At 44.1% G+C, this 12,918-nt stretch overlaps 1 protein-coding gene across 4 annotated transcripts in view; it reads left to right on the top strand.

Moving 5' to 3' along the window:
• Positions 1 to 12,702, top strand: part of COQ6 (coenzyme Q6, monooxygenase) — a 318,766-nt gene extending 306,064 nt beyond the window's left edge. For all 4 annotated transcript variants that reach the window (XM_033951988.1, XM_033951986.1, XM_033951987.1 and 1 more), the window contains one exon: positions 12,537 to 12,702. In XM_033951988.1, the coding sequence (XP_033807879.1) occupies positions 12,537 to 12,566 (30 nt within the window). In that variant the 3' untranslated portion in view covers positions 12,567 to 12,702. The remainder of the gene's footprint in view (positions 1 to 12,536) is intronic.
• Positions 12,703 to 12,918: the final 216 nt, after the last annotated feature.

Raw genomic sequence — 12,918 nt, 5'->3', positions numbered from 1 at the left:
CCATGCTGACTTGACTTTAACAGCCCATTGTTTTCGACGTGCTCACAGATGCTGTCCTTAATCAGTGCTTCCATCATCTTTCCCGGGACCGAGGTCAAACTCACCGACCTGTAGTTCCCTGGGTAACCCCTTGAACCCTTTTTGAAGATGGGCGTGACATTAGCTATTTTCCAGTCCTCTGGAACCTCTCCAGTTTTTAAGGATAGGTTGTATATTTGTTGAAGTGGCTCTGCTATTTCGTTCCTTAGTTCCTTGAGTACCCTTGGATGAATGCCATCCGGACCTGGCGATTTGTCACTCTTTAGCCTATCTATCTACCTGAGGACATCCTCTTGACTTACCTCTAATTGGACCAGCTTATCATCCTGGTCTCCATTTGCGATCTCTTCGGGTTCCGGAATGTTGGTTGTGTCTTTCCTCGTGAAGACTGACGTGAAGAACTCATTTAACTTGTCAGCTATCTCCTTTTCCTCTTTTACTACTCCCTTTTTGTCTTCATCATCCAAGGGTCCCACCTCCTCCCTCGCTGGTTGTCTCCCCTTAACGTACTTGAAGAATGATTTATAAGAACATAAGCAGTGCCTCCGCCGGGTCAGACCATAGGTCCATCCTGCCCGGCAGTCCGCTCCCGCGGCGGCCCAAACAGGTCACGACCTGTCTGAATCACCAGAAGGGGACCCCTTGCCACCTTGGTTTCCCATTGAGTCCTATCTTCCCATCGAAGTCCTAACCCTCCGGTCTTGCACATGCACTACCTGATTGGGTTTCTATACTTATTACCTGGTTAGCTTTCTATACCTGTGTTACATCCCAGCACCTCTCTCAGTATCCCACGATCCCTTTATCCCTCAGGAATCCGTCCAATCCCTGTTTGAATCCCTGTACCGTACTCTGCCTGATCACTTCCTCCGGTAGCGCATTCCAAGTGTCCACGACCCTTTGGGTGAAAAAAAACTTCCTTGCATTTGTTTTGAACCTATCTCCCTTCAGTTTCTCCGAATGCCCCCTCGTACCTGTTGTCCCCTTCAGCCTGAAGAATCTGTCCCTATCCACCCTCTCTATGCCCCTCATGATCCTGAAGGTCTCTATCATATCTCCCCTGAGCCTCCTTTTTTCCAGAGAGAAGAGCCCCAGCCTATCCAACCTCTCGGCGTATGGGCAGTGTTCCAGCCCTTTTACCAGTTTCGTTGCTCTCCTTTGGACTCTCTCAAGTACTGCCATGTCCTTCTTGAGGTACGGCGACCAATATTGAACGCAGTATTCCAGATGTGGACGCACCATCACTCGATACAATGGCATGATGACTTCCTGCGTCCTGGTTGTTATGCCCCTCTTTATGATGCCCAGCATCCTGTTGGCTTTTTTTGAGGCTGCTGCGCACTGCGCAGATGGCTTCAGTGATGCATCCACCAGCACACCCAAGTCTCTCTCTAGACTGCTGTCTCCCAGCAATGCCCCCCCCAATTTGTAGTTGAACAACGGGTTCTTTTTCCCTATATGCATGACCTTGCATTTTTCCACGTTAAAGCGCATTTGCCATTTGTTTGCCCAGTCTTCCAGCTTGTCCAGGTCCCTTTGCAGGTCCTCACACTCCTCCCTGGATCTAACTCTGCCACACAGTTTGGTATTGTCTGCAAATTTTATAACCTCGCACTTTGCCTCCTTTTCCAGGTCATTGATAAATATGTTGAAGAGTAACGGCCCCAGCACCGATCCCTGTGGCACACCGCTCGTGACTCCCCGCCAGTCAGAATATTGTCCCTTTACTCCGACCCTCTGCAGTCTACCCGACAACCAGTGCTTGATCCATCTGTGCACATCCCCTCCCACCCCGTGGTTCCACAGCTTCCTAAGCAGCCTTTCATGTGGCACTTTGTCGAAAGCCTTTTGAAAATCGAGGTAAATGATGTCTATGGTTTCCCCATTGTCCACCCGACTGCTTATTCCCTCAAAGAAGTACAAAAGGTTCGTTAAGCATGACCTTCCCTTACAGAATCCGTGCTGGCTTGTTCTCAGTAGGCCATTTCTCTCGATGTGCTCGCAAATACCATCCTTGATCATAGCTTCCACCATCTTCCCTATAATTGAAGTCAGGCTCACCGGCCTGTAGTTCCCGGGGTCACCCCTCGATCCCTTCTTGAAGATAGGTGTGACATTCGCCAGTTTCCAGTCCTCTGGTACCTCTCCAGTTTTCAAGGATAGGTTGCAAACATGCTGGATTGTGCCCGCTATTTCTTGTCTTAGTTCCTTCAGAACCCTTGGGTGGATCCCGTCTGGGCCCGGCGATTTGCCGCATTTTAACCTGTCTATCTGTTTGAGGACATCCTCCTTACTTACCTCTATGTGTTCCAATTTTTCAGCCTGTTCCCCACTTATGAGCTCCTCTGAATCCGGTATGTTAGATGTGTCTTCTCTCGTGAAAACCGACGAGAAGAACGTGTTCAACCTCTCAGCTACCTCTTTATCCTCCTTAATCACTCCCTTCCTATCCCCATCATCCAACGGCCCCACCTCCTCTCTCGCTGGTTGCTTCCCCTTTACGTAATTGAAGAATGCCTTGAAGTTCTTCGCCTCCCTGGCCAGCCCCTCTTCGTAGTTCCCTTTTGCTTTTCTAACCTCCCGGTGGCATTCCTTTTGGCATTTCCTGTGCGCCTGGTGATTTTCCTCCGTTGGGTCCTTTTTCCATCTCCGGAAGGATACTTTTTTGTCATTTATTGCCCTCTTTGCTTCTGTTGAGATCCATACCGGGTCCTTTGATCGCTTGTTCTTGCCGCCTTTCCTGAAACTGGGGACGTACATTCTTTGTGCTTCCTGCAGGGTGTCCCTGAATAGGGTCCAGGCGCTTCCTACAGTCTCCATCCTAAGGATGTTTCTGAGCTTTCTCCCCACCATTTCCCTCATAGCAGCATAGTTCCCTTTCCTGAAGTTGAGCGCAGTTGTTGCGGTCCTCCTTACTGTGGGTGTCCCCCTTTCTAATAAACTTGAAACTTCTTGATAGTAGAGGGGATATATGTGAAGGGGAGGGGAGACAGGGGTTTTGTTGGTCCGTGCTCTGTATTTATAAAATCACAATTCAGAATATTTGTTTCTTTTTATACTTTAATAAAATACGTTCAATATAAAATCATAACTGTGGCTTGTGCAGATGGGATGAGATGGTTTGCGGGGACCGAGCTCGCGAAGATGGGGGCGGAAATGTTTTTTTTTAATTTCAGTCTTAATAGTTTGCCGGTCCACAAAATAATTATTTTATTTCTGCCGGTCCACGGATGTAAAAAGGTTGAAGAACACTGCCTTAACTTGTATTCAGTCTTACATGCAGTACATAGGAATTATCTCACTGTTACCGTTCATCCTTTCAATAAGTTGTTCTGAATATCTGCTGTGTGTGAATTTGTTACTTTGTTACTATCCTTCCACCATTTATTTGCTCTATGCAACAATGTACTGTATCTCTAGCTGCTATACTCATATTGGCTTATCAGTTTTTCTGTATATTTGCTATGTGTAAATTTGTAACTTTGTTGCTATCCTTTCACTATGTATGTAAAATCATAACCCGTTCTGAGCTCTTCTGGGAGGATGGGCTAGAAAATCGACTAACTAACTAAATAAATATTTAACCTTCACCAGGTCTGTCTTCATATTCTTCACACTATCCTGGGTGTCTACTCTATTGCAGATTTTGGTATCATCCACAAAGAGGCAAATCTTATCCGACAGCCCTGCAGCAATATCGTTTATAAAAATGTTAAAAAGAACACACCCAAGAACAGAAATTTGAGGCACACCACTGGTAACATCCTTTCCTCAGAGTGATCTCCATTGATCACTTCCCTCTGTCGCCTTCCACTCAACCAGTTCCTGACCCATCCCAGGGGCACTCAGTTTATTTATTAGACATCTGTGTGGAATACTGTCAAAGGCTTTGCTAAATTCTAAATACACCACATCTAGCGCACTCCCTCTACCCAATTCTCTAGTCACCCAGTCAAAGAAATTGATCAGATTTGTCTGACAAGACCTACCTCTAGTGAATCCATATTGCCTCCGGTCCTGTAATCCACAGAATTCTAAAAACCATTTTCTGTTTTAACAGCACTTCCATTAATTTGTTTACTACAGAAGTCTGCTTTACTGGCCTGTAATTCCCTACTTCTTCCTTACTTCCACTTTTGTGGAGAGGGACCACATCTGCCCTTCTCCAGTCCTCCGGTACCACTCCCGACTCTAGAGAAGCATTGAAAAGGTCAATCAGTGGAGTTACCAGAACTTCTCTAAGTTCCTTCAGCACCCTCAGATGTATACCATCCGGCCCCATCGTCTTGTCTACCTTTAATTTAGCTAGTTCCTCACAAGCACAATCCTCTGAAAATTAATTAAGGTTTACTACTACTCCATCCCTATTTGTGTTTGTCTTCTGCAGTACTGTCATCAAGGAACTGAAAGGGACTATAGCTGAACTGCTTCAACTAATAGCCAATCTGTCGATCAAATCGGGAAACATTCAGGAAGACTGGGAGGTGGCGAATGTTACGCTGATCTTCAAAAAATGTTCGAGGGGAGATCGGGAAACTACAGACCGGTGAGTCTGACCTCAGTACCGGGAAAGATGGTAGAGGCTCTGATAAAGGACCACATCATTGATCACCTTGACAGACACGGTCTGATGAGGACTAGCCAGCACGGTTTCAGCAAAGGCAGATCTTGTTTGACGAACTCGCTGCACTTCTTCGAGAGAGTAAACAGGTAGATAGACAAGGGCGACCTGGTCGACATTGTATATCTGGATTTTCAGAAGGCATTCGACAAGGTTCCACATGAACGATTACTTCGGAAAATTGTGAGCCATGGAATTGAGGGTGAAATACTCACGTGGATTAAAAACTGGCTGGAGCATAGGAAACAGAGAGTGGAGATAAATGAACAATACTCGGACTGGAAGAGCGTTACCAGTGGGGTGCCGCAGGGCTCTTCAACATCTTTATAAACGATCTGGACATTGGTACGATAAGTGAGGTGATTAAATTTGCGGACGATACGAAGTTATTCAGAGTAGTGAAGACACAGGGGGATTGTGAAGATCTGTAATGTGACATAATCAAGCTCGAGAAATGGGCATCGACATGGCAAATGAGGTTCAACGTGGATAAGTGTAAAGTGATGCATGTCAGTAAGAAAAATCTCATGTATGAATACAGGATGTACAGGGTGGTACTTGGAGAGACCTCCCAGGAAAGAGATTTGGGAGTTCTGGTCGACAAGTCGATGAAGCCATCTGCGCAATGCACGGTGGCAGCGAAAAGGGCGAACAGAATGCTAGGAATGATTTAAGAAGGGGATCACGAGCAGATCGGAGAAGGTTATCATGCCGCTGCACCGGGCCATGGTGCGCCCTCACCTGGAGTACTGCATCCAGCACTGGTCACCGTACATGAAGAAGGACACAGTACTACTCGAAAGGGTCCAGAGAAGAGCGACTAAAATGGTTAAGGGGCTGGAGGAGTTGCTGTACAGTGAGAGATTGGAGAAACCGGGCCTCTTCTCCCTTGAAAAGAGGAGACTGAGAGGGGATTATTGCACAGGTCCTGGACCTGTTGGGCCGCCCCGTGAGCGGACTGCTGGGCACGATGGACCTCAGGTCTGACCCAGCGGAGGCATTGCTTATGTTCTTATGAAACATTCAAAATACTGAAGGGAATAGACTTAGCAGATAAAAACAGATTGTTCACCCTCTCCAAGGTAGAGAGAACGAGAGGGCACTCTCTAAAGTTGAAAGGGGATAGATTCCGTACAAACTTAAGGAAGTTCTTCTTCACCCAGAGAGTGGTAAAAAACTGGAATGCTCTTCCGGAGTCTGTTATAGGGGAAAACACCCTCCAGGGTTTCAAGACAAAGTTGGACAAGTTCCTGCTAAACTGGAACGTACGCAGTTGAGGCTGGACTCATTTAGAGCAGTGGTCTTTGAACTGGGGGCTGCCGCGTGAGTGGACTGCTGGGCACGATGGACCACTGGTCTGACCCAGCAGCGGCAATTCTTATGCTTCTTGTGACCCTGTGCAAGTAATTTAATCCCCCCATTTTCCCAGGTATATTAGATAGATTGTGAGCCCGCCATGACAGACAGGAAAAAATGCTTGAGTACCTGAATAAATTCATGTAAACTGTTGAGTTCCTTTGAGAGAATGGTATAGAAAAGTGAATAAATAAATATCTGGAAAGCAGCGTAAGGCGCCTGAAGTCTTCTTGTAACATCTGGAGGGGAAGTACCTGTATAACATACAGCCATTTTGGAAATGTAATCTTTGTATATCAGTGATTTGACCAAGTAAGGATAAAGAAAGATCTCTCCAGCCTCCCAATTGAGAAGCTGTAGTATCCATTAGTTTATTGATATGGAGAGAGTAAGTCTGAGATGTAAGTGTTGTAAAGTGAATCCCCAGGTATTTGAAGGAATCGGACAACCATTTTAAAGGAAAAGAATCTCCCCAGCTCTGAGCAACTGGGTCAGAAGATGGTAAAGTTTCTATCTTATCTAGGTTTAACAAAAATCCAGTAAAGTCATCATATTCTTTAAAGGTGTCTGGGTCTGAGAGATGTTGCAAAAGATCGTCTGCAAAAGCAGCTATTTTAAAAACCGTTTTCCCGATCTGTATGCCTTTAATATCTGGATTATCCAAGATGTCACAGAGCAAGGGTTCTAATGTTAGGGCAAATAAGCGTGACAAGAGAGGGTAACCTTGCCTAGTACCTCGCTGTATCTTAAAGGTGTTTGTGCAACCCCCATTGATTAATAGAGATTAGAATATAGGACCTGAATCATTTGTTGGAACTGGTTTCAAGTTTCAAGTTTAATAATAATTTGATTAATTGCTTAATCTAAATTCTAAGCGATGTACATACTGATAAAATTACAATATAAGGGGGATAATACAGTAACTAAGACTAACAAGATTATTGACGAATTTAACAAGACTAGAAACACAGGGAAGGGATGGGAAAAAGTTACAATTTGGTCCATAGACCATCAACGGGTATCTAGCTGGTTTACAATAAAAGATAAAATAGAAGTAAAATTATGCTTATAGATAGTAAAATTAATAAAAGAGCCTCTAGGGTAGCAAACAAAAAGTTCCAATGTACCCAGTCAAACACCTTTTCTGTGTCAAAGCTAACTAAAATAGAAGGGATAGCCACTCTCTGTCTATATTCCAGATCACAGAATTATATTTATTATAGTCATTATATTTTAAACTAGTGTTTAAGCCCGTTACATTAACGGGTGCTAGAATAGATGTCTGTCTGTCTTTCTCCTGCCCCCCTGTCTCTTTCTTCCTTTCTGTCTCTCTCCCTGCCCCGTCTATCTTTTTTCTTTCTGTCGCTCTATCTTTATTTCTTTCTTTCTATCTTTTTTTCTTTCTGTCGCTCTCCCTGCCCAGACCCTCACTGAATAGCCCATTACATTAACGGGTGCTAGAATATATGTGTGTGTGTCTGTCTTTATTTCTTTCTCTCTCTGTCTCCTTAGCCGCTTTCTGTATTTCTGTCTTTCTTTCTGTCTTTCTTTTGGCTGTCCACCACCACCCTTTGCATGCTCCCCCTGTCCATTCTCCCTTCCTTTTACCTCCCCTGTGTTCACCACCACTCCTTCACTGCTCCCCTTATCCAGCAGCAGCCCTTCTCCCTTTGTTTTACCTCCCCCCTGTCCATCAGCACCTCCTTCTGCTCCCCCCTGTCCACGAGTAGGCCTCCCTTCCTTTTTTCCCCCTGTCCATCAGCACCTTCTGAAAGCTTGCTTGGCAATCTGAGTGGTATGGCTTTAAGGCGTTTTTTGGCCACCTCCAGTATAGTTATGTTAGAGAGAACCTGGGCACCATCCATGGAGGAAAGCTGATTGGCAGAGAGAAAAAGTTCTGTTAGGTTCTCCAGATGTCTCGTGTCTTCAAATCTCAGATTTAAGCAATCACCTCACATACATAACACTCAAACTCCAACTTCCATTTCTGCTGGCCTCTTTGTCTTGGGGGTGGCTCCTCCCTGGCGCTTTCAGGACTTTCCCGGGGTGCGTTAACCTGCGCTAATGTGCGCGAGCAGCTCTAGTACCGGCTTCTCCACCCGGACCCTGGGCACGCGCCACGCTCCGCCCCTTAGCTACCCGGAAATACCGGGCTTCACTCGCCTGCTCCCGGAGAGTAGCCCAAGAGAGAGGGCGGGAGGGGGGGAGTGGCTGCCTTGGTGATCTGGCCGACTCCCTTGCCGGAGTTATTTTTCAGTTTAAAGGTGCCGCGGCACCCGCCTGCATTAGAAGTCTTCTCTGAAGCAGGTGCGGCTGGTGACAGGAGCCACGGCGGCATCTTTAAACTGAAAAAATAACTCTGGCAAGGGAGCCGGCCAACTGGCAGTTCAAGTCGGAGCTTCGGTCTGGCCTGCTCCCTGCTGCTCCTTGTCGTATTGTATTTTTTTAGTTGAAAGACGCGGCGGCGGCTCCTCTCATGATCCCCACCTGCGTCGGAAGTCCGACTCAGGCGGGGATCGTGAGAGGAGTCACCGCCGCGTCTTTCAACTAAAAAATACAATACGGCAAGGAGCAGCAGGGAGCAGGCCAGACCGAAAAACAACAAGGAGCAGCAGGGAGCAGGCCAGACTGAAAAACAGAACCCTAAGCCGCGCATGCGCACACCTACCTGCGGGTCCCTATAGCTCACGGAAAACCGGCGCATGCAGAGGGAGTGTGCATGTGTGGCTTAGAGTTTTATTATATTAGATTTATAATGTGAAGCACTCAGATTCGCAACCACAAATGCTAATTGTGTTATTCCCCATAGCATAGGCTGCCTTCGGGACCATCATGGCACTCGCAAGTCCCACCGCCAAAACACATTATTTCAACTACCTTATTAGGTCTTCAATATTATCATCAAAAGAATATACTTATCTTAGAATGTTGAAAATTGTGGCAGCATTTCAAGGCAATCCCATGCAGCAGACTAAACTTAACTGCTCCCAAAGCTAAAACCTTCATACCCAGCCCCCTCCTTTGAGTTTCACAGTCCAAACGCTTCTTCGAGAGGGGATGCTAAAAGTGATAAAAATAAAATCAACCACACATCTCAACAGATACACACACTCATACTTTTTATAATTTTTACACTTATTCACTTTAATCTACAGTATATTTATTTAAATACCTTAATCAGCTTCCATGCGCAGATCAACGTCTGACAAAGTGTGTACTTCCTACATTTCTATCAGCTGCCGCAGTCAGCTTATTTAAATCTCCCCACTGCAGATGACGTCAAATGCTAGCAGGAGAGCATTGGCCAAGAGCTAAAAACGTGTCTCAAAGCTGAAACCATTCTATTTCCGCATTTAAACCTGAAGGGCTAAGCGTACACCAATTACAAATAAACTTTTGCTCTTGTAGTATCAGGTACTGAGACACATCCCCTGTCTGTTTACCGGCCTGCAAAAGCACAGCTTACATTAACTCATCCTCGGGTTCCCTTCATTTGCCAGTGTTGCACTAACAGGGTCAATAAACAACCCCATCAGATATTACTCAAATGCTCAGCTATTTGGGATTTAACCATTTTCTTAGTGTGGCCGATGTAGTACTTCTTGCAGGAGCACCTAATACAATTACCACTGCAGTTGATTCACAATAGGCTGTGGAATATAACACAATTAGCACTTGTGGGTGTGGTCTGAGCACTTCACATTACTGTATACATTTAAAATATAGGGCAGGATTCACTAAACCTCCAAACCGTGTACGATCTGTTTCCGTTTGCATGCTGGCCGACCAATTCAGTAAAGGCCTGCATGCAAATGGGGACGATTGTTAACACGCCCCCTACCCACAGCCAGAGCGATCCTGCTCCCAACTTTGAGGTACGGGGGTGCCGGTTTGGGTAAAATCTGGGCCAACAGTTAATTTCAAAATTAAGTAAGGAAATAGGCCTATAGGATTCTGGTGTATTAAGATCCCTACTTGGTTTAGGGAGTACTATGATAATAATAGCTTTATTTATATCCTGTCATACCTTTCAATTCAAGACGGTTTTCAAGAGAGGTTGCAAAAATGCAGCAAAGTTACATCATGAGCATGAAGTAGGAGTAAACAAACAGGCGTATAACGTAATTATATATAACAGGAGGTAGGAGCATGCAAGTAGATGCAGAGGAAATTGTTTGAGGAAGTTTAAACAAATTTGTCAAATAAATGGGTTTTCAGTGATCGTCTGTATGATTGGTATGATGATGAGTTAAGGAGTACGTCACTTACAGTATTGTTCCCGATTCCTGCTTGGAAGGAAAGTGTCTTGTTGAGGAATCTTTTGAATTGGCATCTTTTGGGAATTGGAAAGGCCGTGTGAGCAGAGTTTGTCTTGGAGAACAAAGTGTTTCAGAAGGTAGGTGGGTGCAGTGCCCAGTCTTGATGATCTTATTAAATATAGCCCTGAGAGGCTGCAAAAATATCCTCACCTAAGTCCATCTAATGTACTTTGCTTAATAGCCCATGCTATCTCCTCTGGACTTAATGGAGAATTCAACAGCTCTCTATGTGCTTTTGTAATAGCTGGAAGAGGGAGACTTGCTAAGTACGTCTCACCTTCATCCTGAAATAGTATGAATGACATATTGCTTGAAGGAATTATCCCCGCCTACTTCTTGGAGCCAGTTTATTCAATTGCCCCAATATATAGTTTGTCACAAGCCCGAGTCCAATGCCGGCCTTGTGCCAGGGAAGAATGATAAAAAACACCCCCTGAAACTAGTCCGGGCTAACCACGTTGTCCCTGTGAGGCAGGAACAAGAACAGAAAGCACAGGCTGTGTTTAAACCTAATGCAGAACACAGCCTGGTGAAAACTGGTAGGGCCCCTTTAAATCCTCCATTTTGTGGAAAGCTGGCTAAGAAGGGGAGAAGGCAACCACAGCTGAAAGAAGTTCAGCCCCGGAGTAGGGCTGGGCGTGGTACAGCAGCTTGGCAGCATTTAGAGAGCTGGCTGACCAAGAGGAAAGGAGACAGAGGAGAAGCTCTCAGGTGGAAGAAGCCTCCAAGTCCCCCTGAGACAAGGGACATAGAAATGCTGGACACAACCCTGGTAAATCCTGAAGGTGAAGCTATGGATTGCAGCACTTTACCAGAGGTGGGACTATTTGAAGAAATGGAAATCAATTAGTTTGGAATTGTTTTTTTTTTTGTGCTGAGTTTTGTTGAATGTTTCCATTTCTGTTGAACATGAGGATTTTCTTGAAGTCTGCTATTTAATGGAATGTATGCTAGCCAAGGGTTTTGCTGGTATGAGAAGGTTTTTTTTTCTCTTGCTTATCAAGAGCTGCTGTGAAAGAAACTTCAAGTTCTTTCCAGTAGGTGTGAATATCCTGTAAGCTTGAGACAGGATTTACACAGTACCATGGTGAATAGTTTGCAGGTTTCTTTTCCTTTGATAACAAGGAACTCTTTGACAAATCTGCCAATCTTTTGTTACTGCATTTAATGAGGCAGTACTGTACAATGCAGTGCACCATGCATAGTTTGCCTATTTTCCAATAAGACTCTGGGAGAGTCAAGTACTATCAAGAAACTCTGTTACACCTGGGACATTGATAAAGAACTTTGGGACAGATATCCAGACCAGGCTGGTTACTATCATATTATGTTGTTCTTCCTAATTTTGCCAAAGACCTTTTGGAATACATTTTTCTTTTGATGCATTTTTCTTGGACTTGTGAGTTGAACAATAAATTTGATTTTTGTTATTCCTTACTTACCTGTGTGAGGCCATTCTGTTATACACATAGGATAAGTTTTGCACAACAGGGACTTCCTCCATCTTGGGGAAGCACGCTGGGGAGAATATTGTAAGCGTGGGCCGGTTACTGCGAGCCTTGAGGACCGGCCACGCTACAAGTTATATCTTCACACCCTGGTTTCTGGGCAGAACTGCAACAGAATCCATATTGTTTTATTCTGTTCCTACATTATATGCACACAAAGGTCTGATCATGCCATCATACACCTTAAAACTGACTAGCAATTCAACTGTAAGGCAGAGCCAATGACACACTGGTTAACATATATTCTACTAGTTCTAGGAGTTTGTAATTTTGCTTTCTAGGAAATATTTATGCTTCTGCTGATTGTTTCCTCTGTTAGTCCATAATAAAACTGGTATGACTTGAAAGGACTGCAAAAAATACCTTATTTCCGACAAAAGCTTTCATAAGAGACCATGTAAAGTTGCAAGGATTCCAATAAGATGACAGAGAACCACTTTTAGAGACACAAACAGAGAAAGAGAGGAAATGACAGGTTGAGCTTATAAAGAAAATAGAACTCTGAACATTTTCATAGATTGCATCAAAGGTTTTGGTTTCTGTGATAGTTGTAAGCTTATTGTTCTCACTCTAGTTTAAATTTGCTGCATAAGGAAATTAATTTGTACATGAGATGATTGTACTGCATCTGCATCCTTTGTTACTCATGAACATAATAGCAGTGTAACTTTTTTTTCTGTGTTCTCACCACAGGAACAAATTATGATGTTCGCTAGCAATTGAATGTCATGGAAGAAATCTGAAATGTTATCACTTTGGTCAAGTCCAATAGACTTCTAATCAAGAAAAAGAAAACTATAGTTTCTGTACCCAAAAGATTGATTTCATGTAAGATGTTTTATTAAAATTTGATATACCGCTCCAGCTTTCAGTAGATCTATTTGATCATATGTTAGGAAAGGATGGGAAGGGGGGGGGGGGTGATAAGAGTTTATGATTTGTATCATTGCTGATTATTAAGCGATGTATTTATTGTTAATTTGTTTGAACATTTGTCACACTTATTCTAAGTTTGAAAATGAATAAAGAATTTAAAAAAAAAAAAGATACTACAAATTAATAAATATGATCACTG

Source organism: Geotrypetes seraphini, chromosome 7 (genome assembly GCF_902459505.1).
Source record: "Geotrypetes seraphini chromosome 7, aGeoSer1.1, whole genome shotgun sequence".
In the NCBI taxonomy this organism is placed as follows: Eukaryota; Metazoa; Chordata; class Amphibia; order Gymnophiona; family Dermophiidae; genus Geotrypetes; species Geotrypetes seraphini.
This window is presented reverse-complemented; position numbering and strand designations above follow the sequence as displayed.